The sequence below is a fragment of the Nyctibius grandis genome, chromosome 17, assembly GCF_013368605.1.
Source record: "Nyctibius grandis isolate bNycGra1 chromosome 17, bNycGra1.pri, whole genome shotgun sequence".
Taxonomy (NCBI): domain Eukaryota; kingdom Metazoa; phylum Chordata; class Aves; order Nyctibiiformes; family Nyctibiidae; genus Nyctibius; species Nyctibius grandis.
The window spans coordinates 6,600,629-6,621,852 of record NC_090674.1 but is presented as its reverse complement, the minus strand read 5'-3'; the positions used below and the strand labels follow the sequence as shown (position 1 = coordinate 6,621,852).

Here is a 21,224-nt window from a genome sequence, read left to right as displayed (position 1 = left end):
AATTAAAAGCAACAAGCGAGTGAAAAAGAGCAGCGACCCGCCCGCACCGCGCATGCGCAGCGACGCGCCCGCTGCCCGGCGGGGTCAGCGCAGCCGTGCGGCCCCGCCCTGCCGGGCTGCGCAGGGGCGGGGCGCGAGCCTGAGGGCGGCTCTGTGGCGCATGCGCGGTGCCCCGCCCGCGGGGCCGAGGCCGCTGAGGAGGCGGGGAGAGGACGATGGAGGCGCGCAGGGTCTGCCGGCCCCGCTCACTGCCCGCGAGCAGCCGCGGCCGCCGCCACCACCGTCGGGGTCGACGTGCCGGCCTCTGAAGGGGCAGGAGCCGGGACGGGGACGCTCCGCCGGACTGGGGAGCCGCCGGGGGCGCGGTGAGTTGGGAGCCGCCGGGCTCCGGGAGGGCGGTTGCGCTGAGGGGAGCCCCCGGAGGAGCTCGGCCGCGCCAGGCGGCCTCCCGCGGCGGGGACGGTGCGTGTCCCCGCGGGGCGCTGCGCGGCGACCGGGCCGCTTGGGCTTCCGTCCCCCGGCGCCAGCGCGGGGCAGGCGGCAGCCGCGGCGCCCGCATCCACCGCGGATGGTCCCGCGGGCCGGCCCGGCCCGGAGGCGCTTGTTGCCCGCGGCGGCAGCCGCGACGGGGGAACTGCGGCCGGTCCCTCCGCGGGGTGCCAGGGAGCGCCTGCGAACCCAGGCGGGCTCCGGCGGGGATGCTGTGGTGCGGTGAGCGGCGAGGAGCCCTGAGGTAGGACAGTTCCCGACGGGATAACGAGTAAAACCACTTAATCTGGCCCGCGGTCTCCTGGTCACCCATCACTCTGTGGATCCACCTCCTCGTTCGTTTGTTTTAACATCCACGTTTCTGACTAAAGGGATGGCGATGAGGTTTAGGTTATTAGTGCCCGTTCCCTGACATCGGAGGTGAGTGTGTTGGTGTTTCCGAAGCGGAAGCGTTAACAAATGGACTTGTTTTCCCTGGGTATTCAGCACGTGATAGTCATACTATGTGGTTTTTAGTAGAAATAGCACTTGAGTATGTAATCAAAAAATACGCTAATAAATTTCAGCTGCTGTCAGACCGCTACATTTCAACATGGAATATTATTTTGGGTTGTTTTTTTTTCTTCAGGCACACTAGAATATGAGTTCTAAACTAAACCAAAACAGAAGTTTTGTCTAGCCAATACAGTTGTTCCTTCTTTTTTGGGTGAGAGGAGGTTTAGTGCCTTAGGGACAGAGTCATATGCATGTAACCTCTATTGGAGTGCTTTCTCCAGCAAAATATAATAATAAAAAAACTTCTCCACAGAATTAAGTGATTAAGCAAACAGGGGTCTGCAGCAATGGGGCAAGTGGTACCAGTTTTGGGCATAACGTCCTCTTATGCCCTAATATGAGGTTGATAATGTACAAAATGAATTTTGAATGGCTGATGCAATTTCTAAGAAATTAGTAGAAATGCTGTAGTCTTGAAGGTGTGTTAAAAGTAACGTGAGTATTTGGTCAGGACCGACCCTGCAGTAATGCTCAAATTGTGATGATTAGGGCAATGCATTTGACAGGAAAAGTTTGTTACAAAATAACACCTCACAAGCATGCTTATTAAAAAAAAAATTAAATCGCTTGATGATTGGCAGCCTTCTGCTGCTTGTGTAGCTGCTTGCATGGAAAGATCTTATTTCCTTGTGTGCTATTCAGTGGGATCAAACAGCGGAGAGGATGACTTTTTAAGATGTGAGGGCACATAACTCTTACTCGGCCACCTGGATGTGGATTACATATATATGAAAGCTCAGCAGAATTGTTTCAGACTTGCTTTGTAGCTAGGGCTCTTACAGTCGACCTGGAGTGTGATTCCTTGATAACAGTTGAGCAATGTAGTAAAGCTTTGGGGATGTTATGGTATCGTATCCTTCTGTATAGAGATGGTTTGATGAAACTTTGGTGAAGTTCTAGTTAATGGGAGAGTTCATTTATAACAACAGAGAAGTTGAAGATGGGAAACTACAGTAAAAGGTTGGATACATGTGTGAGGTGACTCAGCGGGCTACTTCGTGTCTCCATCACAGAAATAACATTAAATGTTAACACTTTCTCAATTGTCCTTCATTCTGTAGTGCTGAACATCCAAATACTTTTTTGAACTTTTTTTTTTTAATTTTGGACATGACTTAGACCAGAGCAGCCTTTCACTGATTTGTGGACATGTGCTTAAGGTTTTTGGATCCAGTCCTGGAAGCTGTTCAGTGATAGTTTTGTCCTTACGTCAAGTCTGCTTATTTAATAAAGGTCTTGTGAGGAATGTTAATTAAACAGTACGTGGTGTAAGCTGTGGTTAAACCATCCTGAATTGGAAGGTATTACACGGAAGGAATATCAAGTTCTTGGGCTGTGTTTAGTAGGCCTGTGCACAGTCTTACTTCCAGTTTTGTGCTAATCTGACTTTCTTTATTGGCAGCATCTGTCAGATGAAGATACTTCAAACAATCATTTGGAAACACACCTTATTTATTGCTTACTATATAAATTATTGTTTTCTGCACCTCTTAGGGGAGATGCTGTGGAATAGGATGCATATGTGTCAACTGTTTAAGTTACTGAGAAAACTAATTCTCCATAAACTGCTTTCATAGATGTTGCATTTCCATACACGTTGTTAACTGTTGTTGCAATTTTTCTTTTCCTAGGCCCAGATCAAGCTCTAAGTGTGAGAGCTAACTAATGATAAAAACAACTATTTGGTATATTTCCTAGGGTAATTCGGTGAGGATAGGGTTTCTTTTGGAAATACGTGGTTTCTAAATTTGATAATAAAACACAGTTGCAGCAGTTGTTGGTATCTGCTTTTTCTCCTCCACCCGTTCCAGTGTATTTTTTTTTTCCTGTCTGGATTATTCTTGAGGAGCTGATCTCCTCCATTGATGAATAATTATCTCTCCAGCATTTTTATTGGCTGAATATCTCAGTTAAAATCACTTCTTTTCTGAAACCGAGATACCTAAATGACTTATTTTCTGTAGCTGGTTCAGAAACAACCAGCCAAAGATGTATTCCTGAAGCTTGATGAGGTTGTGATAAAAGGTAATACAAATTAAAATCTATTAAAAATAATTTATGTTGTTTGAGTCAGATTTTACAGTCTGTTTTACATATGTGCTTGCACAATCAGAGTAATTATGTGCATAAATCAACTAACTGGCACAAAATTTATGTTGAGCTTAAAGTTGTCTGAAAATGGAGTTACGTTTTTCCGATTTTAGTTGTAAAAAAATTATAAATGTGTTGAAGTTACTATTTGCCAAGTCATGGTCACAGATGATACTAAGCAATGAGTAACCAACAACTAAACATTGAATCCTTTACAAGTGCAGGGTCTTATAAATTATTAATGGATGACAGTAATTGTACCTCTTTGTAGTGGTGTTCTTTTAGGGTAAACGTAATCTACGGTGGGAGCAAAAGTGTATTCTAATTTGATCACGTGGTGGTTGTGTCTAATTTAGTCATGAGCCAGTGCTCATTCTAAAATTGCAGCTTCACTTTATTGATGCTTTTGTTACCTGAAAGTTGGGATGCTCTGAAACGTAGTACTAATAAAATTGTGGAGATTGTCATCCTCTGGATTCTGCAAGTATTTTCCAGAGCCATAGTCCACTTTAATGGTTACAGTCGTGTTGTGGTCCATTCTCTACAGGATACGGTGGGAAGCGCATCCCAAGTGACAAAACTGGTTTAAAAACACCTGCAAATTTTTAATGAACCAACTTTTTCCCCGTGTTGAAATCAGCTGCCTTAAGGAATGTGCTGTTCCTCTAGACTGCCTTATCTTAGATATTATTTGTTTATAGTCTAGTGTTTTTTTTATACACTGAAAGTTGCTTTCTATTTATATTCTGATAAGGCTTCTGCTTGGTTCAAATAATGATGAGAACTTACATACGGGATTTCTAGTACTTTTGGGGAAGGAGGGTTGTTTAAAGTTTGGGTTTTGGTTTTGTTGGGGTTTTTTGGTTTTGTTTTTTTGTTTTTTTTTTACTTCTGCAAAATTGCTGTCTAGTCAGCTGTTTATCTTTTATTTGAGCTGATTATTTGTGGAAGTGAAATACTTCATGTTTGCCCTTATTTCATGTTGTTTGTTCTGGACCATTTGCCCAGTTTGCCACAAATGATTTAAGAACTTCAGTATCGTCCTCCAACTTGTTTTTGAGTCTGAGTCTCTTCTCAGCTTGGTGTTAATCTCATTTTTGTGAAGAACTGAAGTTTATTAAGGTTATCTCTATTGCATTTTTTTTTTTGCTTACTTTGACAGGTCTTTTTTCATTTATAGCTTGGAGTATTCTAGTTTTATTTGTTCAATATATATATCACCTAATTTTCCTGAGTCTTGATTCCTTGGCAAATATTTGAAGCTTTTCTTCCTCTTTAACATCTAAAGTAAATTTATTTTATCCTGTATATAACTGGAGATGTGAATCTGTGCTGGTCTTGAAACAACTTTATATTGAGCCTTTTCTAAATCTGGGAACATGTGTTTTAATTCTGGTCGTTCTTTACAGAAGAAGACAATCTTCTGATTACCTTGAAGAACGTCTCAATTGCCCAGATCCTTTTGAGAAGTGTTTATCAAAGTGTGTAAACTCAGCGCTTAGTAGTTACTCTGTTAGCTTTGCTAATACTGAGATTTTTCTTCTCTCTCCTCCCTATCCCCTTTCTCCTGGTGTTTTTCCACAGGAATTGAATTTCTCTCTCACTGAGATTTCTGCACTTCCAGTATGGAGATGAATCGAGAAAAACTGTGTACCAGTAAGGCTGATGTGAGTTCAGATTCTGCTTATCATTGCTCAACATGTCACGATGATGAGGAGTGGAGCAATACTAGCCGGGGACGAGCTAAGTCACGAAGTTTGTCTGCTTCACCAGCCCTAGGAAGCACCAAAGAATTCCGGTATGGCTCTTGGTTCTTCCTATTGTTGCTACCTTTAAGAAAAAAAAATTAAGTTATTTAGATTTTTCACTCCTCTTTCAAAGAAAGTAAGTTCCTGTTTGCAGATTGTTTCACAGCAGTGAGAAACGCCCATTTTTTTCAGCCAAATTTGTAATCTAGTTGCAAGGCTCTTGTCATGTGGACAGCCTGGATAGAACTTCTGGTTTGTGATCTTTGGACCCATTGTAAATACCGAATAGCACGCTGTGGCAGTAGTGTATCTTGAACTTGTGGGAAGCATAAGCAGAACTTTTACTTCCATTGTGACCCTCTATAAAAGCACGGACAGAATCATGGAGGAGTTTCTCAACAGATGAAATTCTCATCCAGCGTTACTGCTTTGCTGGTAGGAATGCTCTTGGCAAGGCAGAGCGTGTATGGGTGAGGCTGAAGATCGCAGGGACAAGCTTTGTGGTGAAGGGACGCATAATAAAAGCCTTTATCTGAAGAGGCTAAAAGGTTAGGAAAATACTTGCTTTGCATATGTAGCTCAGAAAGTCAGTGTACTTTAACGCTTTTGGGAGATGTTCACAAAGGACTGGGCTCTGACTGTGCTGTTCTAGCTACCATGTTGTGTGTCAGTCAGTATGTGAGACTTTATGTTAAAAGCGTGGTGTTCAACTGGTGTATTTTCCCTTCTCCACTTAAACCTTTAAGAATCTAGACTTCACTCAACCTGTGTAAAAGACCATGTGGTCTAAATTTGTATATTATTATCTTCTAGCTAAATAACTACTTTTTCTTTTTTAAACTAGAAGTGATCTTTGTAGACCCTTCCCGTTGTGGTTTGCATTAGGGTTATTGTTTATGAGGTTTTTTTTTCATTAAGGTGCTCTGCATTCATTCACTGCCTGTCTTCAATTTAGTGCAAAGTTGTCACGAGGCATTTTGCAGAATGTCAGAAAGTGATCTCAGTTTTCTATGTACTATTCAAATTGGAGTAGCTGCCTGTGCTTTGAAGTGACAAGGATCTTTTCCTAAAAGATGTATAATTTCCAGTGCATTGCTGCTCATTCTTAGCAAAGACAGTCTTATATAAACAACTTTGAATTCTGTTCACTCAAGCATTTTACCTTCCGTTGATTGAATAGTGCATAGATTGAGTACTAATAAACCCAAGTAAAACCTCAACCAAAATATATACCGGTTATTAATTACAGCTTGCAGATAAAACTTCGTTTGAATGTCATGAAGGTCAGATGTGGATATTGAGTGCTTCTTGTAGGAACAGAGTTTAGCCAGTTACTGGGAGTGGCATGGAGTAACGACCTGTGCTGAAAGCAGGCAAAAAAGACAGTTATTTGGGAGAAGCTTGAGTGGAGCAAGAAGTGGGAGGTGATGTTTCCAGGGTGTTATTTAATTGTCCTGATTTCAAGTGAAATTGTTCACAAGTAGATAAGAGACTTACCATTCCTTTACACATATTGGTACACACATTAATCTCTGATCATCTCAGGCCTTGCTCATTTTTCTGTTTTAATGTAAATAAGGTAAACTTTATAATTACTAATAATCTTATCTGGCTGGATTAGTCATGCCTGGGCTTATAAATGGAAAAAAATATTTGAAAAACAAATACCAGTTCTGTGTTAGATATAGGAAATGAAATACTTATTTTCATTATTTGAATTATTTGAGACTGATTAGAACCTTTGTAGGCTTGACATGAATTCACAGAACTAACTTGAGGAAACTTGACTGTATCTATCTTCTTTGTGACTGTGATGCTTGTATTTATTTCATCTTCAGTTTGCACAAAGCAAGAAGAATATGTGCCTGGTACTAACATTTAGGAAGTGATTACTTAGTATGTGAAGGGGATAAACTGTTCGGGAAGCTTCAGTTAAAATCACTTTCAAGGAGCAGGTACAGGAGTTAAGTTTTAGATTTGAAATGTGAGAGCTAATAGGTGTAAAATTACCTTGGCTGGTCAACCACAAATGTAGGTTTAAGAAATGTGCTTTGCCTTGTGTTGCCTAGTGCTGCTTTTTCAAAGAAGTGGTGTTGGTGGTTGGGGAGCTAATTATACCCAGTTTATCATCACATTTCTTTTACTTATTGATTTTTTTTTTTATATATATGTATATTTAGGAGAACACGCTCCTTGCATGGACCATGCCCAGTGACCACATTTGGACCAAAGGCCTGTATGCTGCAAAATCCTAAAACGATTATGTAAGTACTTGTCAAATGAATGGTATTATGCTGTTTGAAAGAAAAGAGTTTGCTTTTCCACTATTCACCCCCTAACAAGCATTGTTTGTATTTTACCTGATATTTAGAGATTTTCATGTTGCTTGATTGCCAGCTTGGGGTCTGCATTGCCAAAATTGGCCTGCCATTTTTATCAGTTTTGTTCAGACATGTTGTGCATAATCTGCAATCCATAGTTTGATATCAACAATGACAACTGTAGTAAACACTTTCCAACATAATTAACAGTAAACTCGCCATGTCTATTAAACACCCTTACAGCATCTAATTATGACACAGAGAAGCTATTCCATCAACTTGAAATACGTGAAGAGCAGTGTTTCTGAATGATAGAGGAACAAAAATTCTTATGGACAACACAAAGAAAGGAGGAGAAATTGTTGTGTGTACTGTGAAATTTGAGGAAAGCCTTCTACCTCTCTTGGTATTATGTGTTTGAGGTAGTAGTTTGAATTTTTGTATTTGATCTATGGCACTTTCAGTGTATGAATATCACTGAGGCAAGTTTGCTTTTAGACTCTGATGATAAATTTAATGTGAAAATAAGGGTCTGTTTCTGCTTAGCAGGCATATAAACAATTTAATTTTGTAGGTTGGATGGTATAAAAGTGTTGCTTTTACACCATGTATTATATACTTAATAAATGATGTCTTGACTTGGTCAAACGAGGAATGTCAGGGTTCTACAAATTAACCAAGTTAGTGGTTCCTATTTTTGTCTCTTTAAAAAGTTTTATTTCGTTGTTATTTCAGTTAAACGTAAGGTACTAGGGTTTAAATATTTGCCTAAATCTTTACCTAGATAGTAGTAGTCTTGCTCAAAACAGGTTGGTGTTTTCCTAACTTTTCCTACAAGGTGTGGCGGAAATCTTGTGGTGTACAGTAACTCTTAGCTTCCTCATTCTTCCTGTCTTTTCTAAAGTTGTGGCTTGGAGTGCTGCCGTTCATCTGGAACCCAGCTTGTGTGGTGTGTTTACCCACCTGACTGGGATGAACACGCTCCTCCCCAGGGGCTGGGCCAGCGTGGTACAATATAACTACCCTGTGAGATCAGATGAGTGCAGAGGCTGCAGGCGATACTAAACGCACGCTACTTGCCAGGGCAAAGACTGCTTATGCAGTGTTTGGAGTAGCTGGGGCGTAGAGGTGCTCTCAGGTCATTGAAGGAAAGCACTATTTGAAGACCAAGTTGTAAATTACTGTTCTTACTATATGTAAGGTTTTTGTTGTGCCTTCTAAAAACAAGCAAAACCTTGTTTGGGTTTTGCTTCTCTACAGTCAGTAATATTGTTTAACTCTTTTCACTGGAGAGAATTTCTTAACAGAAGAGTTTGTTTTTATGTACATGAATAAGTTAGTACAGGTCTTGGTGTCTCTTTAAGTGCTAGTGTTGATGATTGTTTTGAAAAACCTGCTTGCCTAAGACTGTTATGTAAGATGACCAGATGAACCGAATGAGTATTCAGTGAGAAAAGAATCAGGTACTTGTGTTGTTGAGGAGAGGGGAGGTCAAATACCTGTTGGTAAACTCTTTCTTGAAATGGGATTTTTCTTATGAAATCTTGCTTCTGAAGGTATGTAATAAATGTTTTATATAGGTTTTTTTTTGTAAAGCCTCAGAACTTTTTATTGGGAACGATTGAAATACTTAACTGGGAAAAAATTTTTCAGAGAAAAGCATTTTCTTTTGAGGTAGCAGTTTATTAATAAGTGATAAAAGCCTCAGGCTTTTTTTTGGAGCTGTTGCATTTGCCTGCCTCCTGGAAAGAAACATGAAGATCTTGGAGCATGTTATGAATAATCTCTCATTTAGTAGAACTACATGGAATTGGTGAGTACAGTTGAAATACGCAGACTGTCTTTCATTTGAATGAAGTCTGTAGTAGTTCTAGGTTTATTAAGTGAGTGGTTATTAAGTAGTGCTGCAATCTGTAGTTCTTTGCCAGCTTTAGCAGGTAGCCTAATCATCTTGAAATGGTTTTGGGGGTCGTTTCTCTATGTGTATTTTTTACCTTTTAACAGTATTGAGATTTGAGGAATTTAATTTTATGACATGAACTTTAGTATATAAAACACTTCCTTAGTCACCATTCGTATTGAAAATAGCATATGAAACTGCAGCTTCAGTTCCTTTGCCACTGTTCGGCAGCAATAAACATTAATGCAACTCTTCTGATTTTATTTTCAGTTTAGCTGTTGGTTAGTCAAGTCAGAGGAAGCCTTCCAAATTCATAGTCAGGTCAGATTCATGGCGATATTTGAGACCGAGTGTGGTATCTTCAAAGCGCCCTTACACTGAGCCAGGGGATGGGACTAGACTATCTCCAGAGCCCTTCCAGCCTCCACTAGTCTGTGATTCCTTGACTGTAAAATACAATGAGATGGAACATAATGTAATGTTGAAGTCCTGTGTGTGATACCGAGTGTAACTGCGTGTTTGTATTCTTCTGTGTTATGTAATAATATTTAGAGAGAGAGAGAGATGGCACTGATTGTTAGTAAACATTATTGGTATTAGACTACTTCATTAATTTATAGTTTCTGCTGCATTTATATGTAGAATGTGGCATTTTGGAAAGTAAAATGAACAGGTTATTCCACCTCCAGCATCATCATCTGTTTTATTTTAACCCTTGAAGTGCTAAATCCAAATCTCTCTGTAAATTTGGCTTGTTCAGCGTTTATACTAATCTGCTTTGCTTTACGGATTATATCTACACCCTATGGAATAGGATGGGATGCTTGTTACATGTGAAATACAACTGTGAAATTATGTAACTTAGATATAAAAGAAGGAAAATACAGCTGGGTATTCCTAAATCAACTAAATGTATTATAGAGCAACATGAGGGTTCTGTTACTGAACCCTCTTGAAAGCCACAAAATTATTTGTGTACATATATTTAGTTCCTGAGGTTCTCAAGTCTTCGAATGCTGTCCTGAAAATAGGCAGACAGTAGTTTTAAAATACTTTTTAAAGTTAGTGGTTTTTTCTTTTAATTTAAAATAGTAGTTGTGCTACTTTAAGCAGATAAACTTGTTTTGGGATCAACACTACAATAATATATAGATTAGAGTTTTAAAGAAATTTTGCACAAAAGTTACATATCTGTCATGTTTGCTGGAATAGAAGTATCCAGGCATCTGTTCCTGTGTAAGCTCTTTATTTATGAGGCTTTATGAGAGGAAGTGTAAGAGTTGCAAGTGTAGACTTCCCAGAATAGAGTTCATGTACTGTAGCTTTTTCACAGTTGTTAAGGCTTATCTTGAGGATTTAGTACAGATGACCATGTGAATCTTAATTATTTGCCCTTCTCTTGTGGGAGGGTTGTTTAGTATTAGTAGAAAAACTGTAGAATTTGTGTCTGCATCTACAGGCTTCAAACTGTATTGAGAAAACTGTGACTGTGTACTGGTGTCAGTGAAAAAATGCTGAAGGAAACATTGCTAAAAAGAAAAAAAATAATATTTGGGTTGGAACTATCACACTATTTTTTAAATTTACATTGACTTAAGCTGTTTGACTTGCAGTATTGGATGGGAAAAAATTTTAATTTTATGCTGTGGCTTTTTCTGATTCTCTAATTGGATTTTCTCCTTATTTTGAGTCAGCTTGAGAGCACTAGAACAGGATAGAGGAAAGCATTATGGCTGGAAGCATCAGCGAAGATGTCAGTTCAAGACCTTGATCCAAGAGCTTTTGTCATGCTTCTGTTTAAAGCCCCTGTTGGCACGTGGCTTTAGCATGGCAGCAGTTACAAGAACGGACGTTAATACTGTGATACCATCTTAATAGAGTGAAGCACTCATTTGCCTCATAGGGGAAAAAGCATCATTACAATACAAACTACTGCATCCTTCTTTCTATTGTTCTGGGACTCCATGCAGTTATACTTAAGGATGTATTCTTAACTGACCAGAATGTTGTCAAAGCAAACTGTCTTGACATTGCCTTTTTTTCTGTTTTCTAGGCACATTCAGGATCCAGCAAGCCAGCGGTTGACATGGAACAAACCTCCCAAGAGCGTCCTTGTTATTAAGAAGATACATGATGCCAGTTTGCTGCAGCCTTTTAAAGAGCTTTGTGTGTATCTTACTGAGGTAATGAAATGTAAACACAATTTTTTACCACAATTAAAAATTTTACATCTAACCGGCTGTCAGTTACTGATTCTGTTGAATGTGGAATGTGCAGAATTGTGTAGTGCAAACAAATTGTTATACCCATTGCACTGGCAGTAGTAAAACTTGTTTTAGAGCTTGAGATCAGTTCTTAAGTACTTTAAGTACAGAGCTTAAAAAAAAAATAAAGTAAAAACTTTCCTTCATTCTGTTTGCAGTTCTAAATTACAGGGAATGGGGTATAAAAAGCTTAATCCTTTAAGCCTTGAACAAACATAGCAACGGTACTGTGTCATGTAATGTATATTCCAAAGTTTAGTTTAATTTATTAGATGGTCTGTGCATGCTGCAAAATTGTCATTACAATTAGACCACACATTAAAAATAAACCCCACAACCAACAGATGCAGACCACTTCTGTAAAATGTTATATGTTTTAAACTAATGCAAATTATGGGGAGAGTCAAATACTTTGTCATTTTAAGAGGTTATTAACAAGCTTATCTTACCTCTCTCAAGGAGAACAATATGATAGTGTATGTAGAAAAAAAAGTATTGGAAGACCCTGCTATAGCTAATGATGATAATTTTGGACCAGTGAAGAAGAAATTTTGCACCTTCAGAGAAGGTATGGTAATGATTTCTTGGAAGCAGTGTTGAAGTATATTGCTTATTTGTCTTGATATTTCCTTAGTCATTGGGTCAAGTTTGTTAAGCTACTGTGTCTTTTGCAAACAGCTGTTATGTCTTAGTTGTGTTTTTTTTAAATATTTGTGAGTGGGTGTTGGCATGCTGCACTTAATTTATGTTAGGAAATTAAGGCTGTTGATAAAACTTAATTCAAAATTTGTATTTCAATGTTGCTTCTAGATTATGATGATATCTCCAATCAGATAGACTTTATCATATGCCTGGGAGGAGATGGGACCTTACTTTATGCTTCTTCGCTTTTCCAGGTTGGTCTTTGTGGGAAATGGACTTAAAGACCTCTTTTTCTCTTTGAAGCATTTAAAGGTTGTTTTTTTTCCCTGTTTGTTGCCGAGTTTGGCATTTGTCCTTTGCTGTTCATTCCTTTTTTTATCAAGCCTGTTTTACACTGTTCCTTCTGAAAAGAATGTATGTAATATGTTGTTTTTATTATGCACAGTTGAAGTTACATCAATAGTCAAAATATTTACAGGCAATTAGATGAAGTATGAATTGCTTTTATTCAGTAGCTTTTAAATTCTTTTCTTTATTGATAGGGTAGTGTACCTCCAGTTATGGCTTTTCATCTGGGATCCCTTGGATTTCTTACTCCATTTAATTTTGAGAATTTTCAGTCCCAAGTCACTCAGGTTATAGAAGGTAAATGTAAGAGGACAAGGTGTGGTGTTTCTTTCTGTTACATTTTCTGTAGCTTTTTCCAAGACCTAGTAGCTTTTCTTAACCAACTCATTTAGGTTGTCCCAAAAGATTGAGTCACAAGAAATGTATACTAGACTAACAGAAGTATTGCACTGCATTGACTCACTCAGTGCTGCTTCCATACTATTCTGTAAAGGAAAATGGCTAAGAAATAACTTTGTCCTGTGTGGAGTAAAGTAAAAGATGATGCAGAACTTATGTTAAATGACAGCTAAACCTACAAATACAGTGTGGCTCTGAAGTCTGCTAGTCTGTTTCTGTAAGCAGTGCAGTGCTTAAATACTGAGAAGTCAGGCAAATAAAATACTTGAGGAAAGAAATACTTGTTTCTTCAGTATGAGGTTGAGTTGCACCCAAAGTAGATTCCTGAAAAGATGTATAAAATTCTCATGTTGCTCGAATGTTGTCTTTTAATAGGTGTTTCTAGTGCACTAATTTTCTTTAAGCTTTGCTTTGGTCGTAGTGAAGATCACATGAGCCTAACAGTGTTTTCCAATCTTGATCATGTCCATATAAAACTTAAATTTTCTTTCTACATGATGAGGAAAGGGAGGAAGGACTAGATTCAAATTTGACTTTAATTTTGCTCATTACTACTAAAAATTAGTTTTGAGCTTTAACCAAGCGTAGAAATTATCTTGTGAATGAAATTTGGAACGTTGAAAGCATAGGCAATAGATGGATGGCATTTCATACAGTTTGCTAGTCATTACAGGGTTTTATTTACTATACCAGCATATCATTTTTGTGTACTTTCTCCTATATTTCATTTCTAGGCAATGCAGCGCTCGTTCTACGAAGCAGGCTGAAAGTGAAAGTAGTAAAAGAGCACAGAGAGAAAATGACAGTCCAAAATGGTATAGAAGAAAATGGAGTAGTGTCTACAAACATAGAGAAAGAACCGGGCAAGCAAGTTATGCAATATCAGGTCAGAGGGCAAAATAAACAAAAGAACTAATATGCTGTTTGTAAATTGCTTTGTACTTGTTTTATTATGACTTTCCCCTTTTCATTAGTTTACTTTCATTAGCCCCGAAGTGTGGAACAGATCCATATTGCTCTAATTCACCATATGTGCACTAAATAATGAGGAAGTAGCGTACACCATTACTTTTTGCAACCATAAGTGCTAATATTGTGCTTTCCTGTAGTAATATTTTCCTTCTATGCTGAAAACAAAGTAGTAGTTCTAAAATGGGATATCCCAAAGATTTTTATAAGTGAAAAGAAAAACCCTGAACATTGTTAGGAACTAGCTTCTGGAAATAATTCTTAACATCTAAAAACTTCAGCTGGCACTTGATAAGACAGAAGTGTAGAGAGAGTCTAATTTGGCAGGTACTAAATCAGCATGAATTTTTCAAAGATCTGGAAAGCGTGTTTCAGCTTGTCATTTATTACATTGCCAAGTCAGCAACAGTGAACTGGTGTAATATTTGATGTCATGGCAGGTCCTAAATGAAGTTGTAGTGGATCGTGGCCCTTCTTCTTACCTTTCCAATGTAGACGTCTTTCTAGACGGACACCTGATAACAACAGTGCAAGGAGATGGTGAGTCTGATTTTTGAGTTAAATTGTTTATCAGTTCATGTGTAGGCTGTTGCTATTTTATTGGAGGGTTTTCTCACATGGAAACAAATTCTCAAGCTTCAGTTCACTGGTGACAGAAAACATTAGTGTGCAAAGAATAGGTATGTTCATTCACTGGTAACTAATGTGTTCCACAACGAAGCATTAAAGTGTTTTAAGTTTTGTTTATGGACTTGCGAAGGCAAGAGGCAGTTTCTTTGGGTATGATGTGTTAGGGCTAAGGGCAAGAAACAGCTCAGAAAAAATTTGCTTCGACATCTGGAATTTGCTGAAGGCCTAAGATCTCGGCTCATGAAATACAGAAGCTTGTCTTTAAAGCTCTTACCCTGAAAAAAAGGCATGTCACTGTTACAAAGTTGTGTGACCTGAGATGTAGAAGTTTATGCGACTTACATGCAGCCATAGAACAAACGTGCTGTGCCTGGGTTAGAAGAGAGTTTCTGACTTTGTGTGTGTTAGACTGCAATTCGCCTGTGAAATACAAGTTGGTACGTGCTCTGCTTCATTTTCATAACAGTGCTATTTCTTAATCATCTTCCAAAATAACACATTGATTGTCACGCTAATGTCAGTGAAATTTTTGCTCCTCTCACAGGAGTCATTGTCTCCACGCCGACTGGTAGCACTGCATATGCAGCTGCAGCAGGAGCTTCTATGATTCATCCCAACGTTCCTGCAATAATGATCACCCCAATCTGCCCTCACTCATTGTCTTTCAGACCTATTGTTGTTCCTGCTGGAGTGGAACTCAAGGTTAGCTTCTCTTATCTTATTTCTCTTTGAGTTAAAACCTTCTGTAATAACCTTGTGGAGCTGACCAAAGCAGAAAGGTTAGAAATGCTGTGTATCTCCTGCACTCTTTCATTTGTAGGAGGGCCAGATGAAGTCTGGTTGAAGAATGCATTTATTAAAATAATATACCCGCTAGCGGAGTACTTTACACTGCTTCCTACAGGATTGTAGTTGTGTAACATTCTGCAAAATGTGCATACGTACATTTGCATTCTGACTAATAAAATTTTACATAATTTTGGCTAAAGTGCATGTAAATTGGTGGTGTTAAGGGAATGAAAAATTCTACTTTCAGGGCTAAACCAACAAATATTGCAGATTTTGAGTATATTGGTAGAGTTATGTGCAATTCACTAATTATTTTTTGTTAATGCTGTCTTGCAGAAAAAAAGGCATGTAATACCTGAATATAAAATGGACTTAGTTCATGTGATGAAGGAGATGTTTGTTCCTTGCTCTTGAAAAATAGGTTTTGGACCTGAAGTTTAGTTCTTTTCTCTTTTTCAGATTATGCTCTCCCCAGATGCCAGGAATACAGCATGGGTTTCATTTGATGGGAGGAAGAGGCAGGAAATATGCCATGGAGACAGGTCAAGCCTTTTTTTATTGTAGCTTCTCTCTATTAGTATAGAAAATACTGATTTGTGCACTTCTCTCATTCTATAATGTCTGTCAAAAGGGTTGTTGGTGGTGAAGAAACAAGCTTTTATAAACCCTAACACCTCTTACAGCACAAATGGCACTAAAAGTATTTAACTTGAGTTTTTTAGATCTTCCTGTGAAAGCAAGTAAAATGTTAAGACAAAAGCATGTAAACATTGCATGCTTGGCAAGGAAGATGGATGTGTCTTTAGAAAATTCTGTAAATTTAACTTAAAGATAAATCGTAGGAGTCTGAGAAGACATAAACCAACAGGAGTTGTGTGTAAGCAGCGGCTCTGAATAACACCATGTGGTTTAAACTGTGGTAACTTGGTGAATGGTTGAGGTCACTTGTGATGCTGTTGCCTTGAGTGAGCAGAGAGCAGTGTGTGAAGTTTCCTCAGTTTTTACATGCAAAATGTGGTGGCTTCTCCTAATGGGAGGTGATTTAAGGCAACTGTGTGATATGTGACTGGCTGACTTGCTATTCAGGATGACTTTTTTTTCCTTGGTCCATACAAGTTGCCAGGAAGGAAAATTTATAGCTGAGATGACACTCCATCTTGAACTGTTTGTGTTTCCTCTGAGGTTGAAAGATCTACAGAGCAGATCAGGAGACCAGTAAGGATTCAAACAGGAGATCTGTCCCTTTGTTAGATGCTAGACTTCTTAGTGCCGTGGCTTATAGTTAAAACTTGAAACTTAAAGGCCAAGGTGGCGACTTACGTTTTCCTTTGTCCCTGTGGTGTTGATGTGAAGACCAGCAAAAGACTGCAGGGTGTCATGGAGTGGGTTCAGTAGTCTTACTGTGTCAAAGAATGCTGCCACAGTGTGTCTGTTAACAGCTTTAAGCCCTGTGTTCACTGTTTAGATGAGCCTGCAGACTTGGTTATTGCTTGATTATGGAAACTTGCTGTTTTACTGGATTGGCTGAACATAGCACTGTGTTAGCTAGCAAATAGAAGATTATTTGTTTTAAAAAATGGCTGTTCCCTGCCCTTGACTGACTGGGGTATTCCTGTGTTGTTGCAGTATTAGCATCACTACCTCTTGCTATCCCCTTCCTTCGATCTGTTTCCGAGATCCTGTGAGCGACTGGTTTGAAAGCTTGGCTGAGTGTTTACACTGGAATGTTCGGAAGAAGCAAAATAACTTTGCTGTTGAAGAAGAAGAATTTTGAGTGTCTACAGCTAACAAGACTCATGGGAATGGAGAGTGGCAGTATCCCTTCCACGTGCTTGGGGTTTTGGCTAACAAGCGGGGTCACCAACTCAGACGTGTATAGTGATCGTAGCTTATATCTCTCTGATCTGCTGATGGCTGGAAATTATTGTGCTACTTCCTGTCCACCAAGAGTAGGAATGGAAGAAATTAGGCTCTGATTGTTGTAATCCAGTTTGAATTTTCTTTACATGAGCAATCTGAAAATTAATTATTTCTGATGGGTATTGACAACCGCATCTGTAGATTTGATTGTAACCTATAACTTACCGATGACATGGTAGGCTGAATGTAGATACATAATAGAAAAGTGGCATTAAAATAGTCTGTTTAATTTGGTATATTTGTAATTCCGTTTAAGACTGCTATGCATATAAAGACTCAAAGAATTTTTCTTTAAAAAAAGAAAAACTCCTCTTTGTTAGCTTAAATATGTCTTGCCCAGAACAGCTCCCCATCAAGACAGCGCTTAAAATACTTCCTCCTTACTTGTGAATGTGACACACTGTGAAAAAACACCCATGAAGAATGTTTTTTATGCATAGATGGAACTAGTAAAAAAAGTATATATGTATTTTTTTTATATACATACGTATATATCTTACGCCCCTTTGAACAGTGTTTGACCCTTGGCTGTCATCACTGTGTAAATATCCACAAATAGCACGGATGAGCATTCGTGTGGGCTTGGTTATTCCAGTGATCTCCGTTTTTGTAGCTGAGCTAGTTTGTAGCTCTGCAGTTCCTGTTGGTGGGAATCATCAATGTGGTGGCTTTTCTTATTTTTTGTTTGATTCTCTGGAATAAATGGTAGCCTTAGAGACTATAAAGTAAGAAAAAAAAAAATATTCTCCAAGTGTTCAAGACGAATCTGGACTTCAATTACCACTATACTGTCTAGTTCCATTATTGTTTTGAAGAAAAAGAATATCCTACACTAGGCCCTGAATGCCCTCAACTTCCATAGGTACCTTCCGACTCTTGGTGCTGAGTGACACACAAAGGGATACTGCATTGGCAGGCTGGTAAATGAGAGGACGCATTCCCAGTAGAGTAGCAATGGTGCCTTCAGCACACTCAAGATATTCTAAGTCTCATATTTACTTTTTTAAGATGCTTTCAAATGTTTCTAACTTCTATATGTACATATTTTATTGTATGTGCTTTTATGAAAGAAAAACAAAAAAAAACAACAAAAAAAAACCTAGTTGGGAAAAAAGGGTTTGTACTGTACTTTAACTGAAAAATATCAAACCCAAGTATAATGTTTACATTTCTGTTCTCTGTGGTGCAGTCTCATGATCATACTATCCAAACTTCAGCATTTTCAAAGTCATTGGTCATTAAAGGGATGGACGTTATCTGTTAAATTTAAGCCTATGGCATAATATTGTGGAGGAATTCGTTTACTGATTAAGGTGGGATTTCCTCGAAAGTGGAGCGAGAAGCTCTGTTGAACTGTTCATGATTGTCTTATGTTGTTTATGTGGTCCAAAGTGGTAATGGGAAATGTACTGATTTCCTGACTCTGCCTAACCTGCTGTCCTCTGATGGTTTAAATGGTGTCTCCTCCATTTTGGATGCTGCCCTAGTCTGTCAAATTTTATTAAATCCAGGTGAGAGCACTTTTCCATAAAAGAGAAGCAAATTCTTGGTTAATGATACAAATCACAATGAAAATGTGTCAATATCAATTAATACTCAGTTTGTAAATTTTGTAAAATAGAATGTTGGTTTGATTTGGTCTAGACAAATTTTGTGACGTCTTGGAGAATATCCAGAGAGCTTTTGGCATTTATCTTTCACTTGAATCGGCAGTAATTGTTTTATCACTGTTTTGAAGCTGCTTACGGGTTTCCTAGGTGGAGTATTCGGTTATTAAATAACTGTTTACTTTTTGAACTATAGAAGTGTCAGACTTTCTGCTTTGAAACTATTTTATTTAAACATGCAATAATTGAGAAAAGGAACAGGGTATAGTGGCTATATAAATGTATTGTTAAGTGAGAAACAAGAAGAATACTAGGCACGCTAGGAAGTGGAAATCATTTTGCAGAGGTGAGGCGAAATGATTAATGAGCCTTATCTAGTATTTTTTTTAAAGATAAATCTATATTCAGCACTTTTTATTTATGCTTTTTATAATAAGAAATCTATTATTGACTAAATTGCTGAACTGTAATTTTCAGAGTGCATAGTTCTTGAAATCTGTAATCAAAACTTACCTAACTACTTTTTCTAGCTTAGATCTAGATTAGGAGTTGTCTTTAAATTTGTCATGTGCTTCAGTTGCATTACTGGCTTTGAGGCTTCTGCAGTTTTGCTTGTACAACTATTCCTGCTCGATAACAACCTTGTGTGGATCACTGATCAGCCAAGCAGAGGGCTACAGTCACCCACTAAAGGAAAGAAAGTCGCATGGTGACTTTAGTCTTTGCTTTTCCTTCCAAAAGCTGCATTGATTGTAATTGTACCAGCTGCTTTATATCCAAACACAACCCAAACTGTGTTAATACATTACAAATTTGTCTAACTGTCCAAAGTCCCTTTTCAAGGCCTTTACTCCGTAAACTGGCAGTTCACAAGCAGGCTAGTGAGGTTTAAACAGCACTCAAGTTTTGCATATTTAACTCCTTAAAGTGTGGGTAACTTGTGTTCAAACCACAGCTGAACCAGAACAAAAGCTGTGAGGCAGACTGGGTTATATTGGCAATCAAAGTTCAGTTTGCTGATGTAGCTTACCCCAAGTAACTTGTTTAAACTGTACTAGTAACATAGGTTTTTGCTGATTAAGAGCAGTGTTTCTAATACAAGGGTTTGTAAATGTCACTGTACGTACAAATCCTTTCCAGTCTACAAAGGGCCAAAATGGAAGCTTTGAATTTTTTTTTTTTAAAAAGTTATTCTCTAGCAGACAGTTTAAGACGTTATTAACAACTGATGTAGTATGGACTAAAGCAGTGTACTGAGTTTTTAAAAGAGGAAAAATCCTGTTACACATTGTTAATGCTTTGAAAACTTGTTTTAAATATTGTTGAAAACAAATATTTTTCAATCCTTTCAATAAAATCTTTTTGTAAAGTTGGATTTGTAAAGCAGCATTTTGACTGTTGAGAATATAAAATCGGGTATACACAATTACCTGCTTGGAAGGCAAATGTCCGGGGTGGGTTTTTGACATGTCTCATGGGACAGTAGCATCCGTTTTCTAGAAATACACCTGAGGCTTTTTTGAATGCTTGTGCCTGATGCCAGTCTTTTCTCAAAAGTTTTAAAATAAAAGCTGGATTTGCTGTGCAAGTTGAAACAAATCTTCTGTACAACTAGTTGGGCTACATTAACTACTTTTTTGAAGGCCGAAGAGTAGAAAAATGAGGAAAGAAATAGATAAGGGCAATAATCTCAGATAATTTGGATACCTAGTAAGTTTAAGATGGAAAATGTAGTTTAAATGCCCCTTCTATCCTTGCCTTTGCACATTGTGACCAAGTTCTGGACTTGGTCCAGATCTGGCTGGATTAATCTCCTGCTTTAATAATAGAAAATGTGAAGTTGGTTGTCTGAACCAGTTGGTTTAATGATTGTCTACATCCAGTATTAGAGTGGCTGGGCAAAAAATAAAGTGCTTCAATTTAGAGTAGGCCAGAGATATTGTCTGCAGATTACAACAGGATTGTATACTGGGAAGCTTTCACAGATTCAGTGTAGTAGCTCTTCACTACACAAGTATTAACTTCAAGACCTTGTGAAAAAGAAGAGGCAGATTTCCATAGGAACTTCTCAAGACTTTAGTCAGGAATAAGAACATTTTTCTGGGTTAATTCCCCAAGGCATAATACATTTCTGCTTTTGGGGGAGATAAATGCTTGAAAGTAATCACAACCTTTTTCCTTCTAATGATACAATTGTTTCTGCCATCTCCTTGCTATGAAGATAAAAGGAGCATAGCACAAGCGTACTTTCTTCAGCTAATTTTGACCAAGTACAGGCCTACTGCAAGATCAAAGTCTTCCCTTACTGGTCCTGCTCTAGGCAAGACCTGCTGCATGTTTGCTTGTTTTAGAAAAGGATTGAATATGCTTAATTGTGTTCCTCCATTTCAGCAACAATTCATAGTCACATTTGACTTGTGGAACGAAGTCACAGCCATCAGCTGGTACTCTGGTGCTTTCTCTTGATATTATCAGCTGTATGCAGGCTGACCATAGACATTTAACCTCTTCGTGCCTCCATTGTGCCATCTATAAAATAGATTTGTTTCAGG

At 38.4% G+C, this 21,224-nt stretch overlaps 1 protein-coding gene across 1 annotated transcript; it reads left to right on the top strand.

The window, feature by feature from the left end:
- The first annotated feature begins 208 nt into the window (after positions 1-208).
- Positions 209-19,963, top strand: NADK (NAD kinase). The gene is made up of 12 exons (XM_068414634.1): positions 209-365; positions 4,720-4,933; positions 7,064-7,147; positions 11,158-11,287; positions 11,828-11,936; positions 12,179-12,264; positions 12,553-12,655; positions 13,492-13,643; positions 14,167-14,266; positions 14,901-15,058; positions 15,605-15,687; positions 16,772-19,963. Exons 2-12 carry the CDS (start codon positions 4,761-4,763, stop codon positions 16,917-16,919), a joined length of 1,326 nt encoding a protein of 441 aa, XP_068270735.1. The 5' UTR covers positions 209-365; positions 4,720-4,760; the 3' UTR covers positions 16,920-19,963.
- Positions 19,964-21,224: the final 1,261 nt, after the last annotated feature.

Excerpts from the sequence above, each read along its gene's own strand:
- NADK (XM_068414634.1), top strand. The coding sequence starts at position 4,761 with ATGGAGATGAATCGAGAAAAACTGTGTACCAGTAAGGCTGATGTGAGT. Across the intron at positions 12,656-13,491 it reads AGTCACTCAGGTTATAGAAG|GCAATGCAGCGCTCGTTCTA; the intron begins GTAAATGTAAGA and ends TTTCATTTCTAG. Across the intron at positions 13,644-14,166 it reads AGCAAGTTATGCAATATCAG|GTCCTAAATGAAGTTGTAGT; the intron begins GTCAGAGGGCAA and ends ATGTCATGGCAG.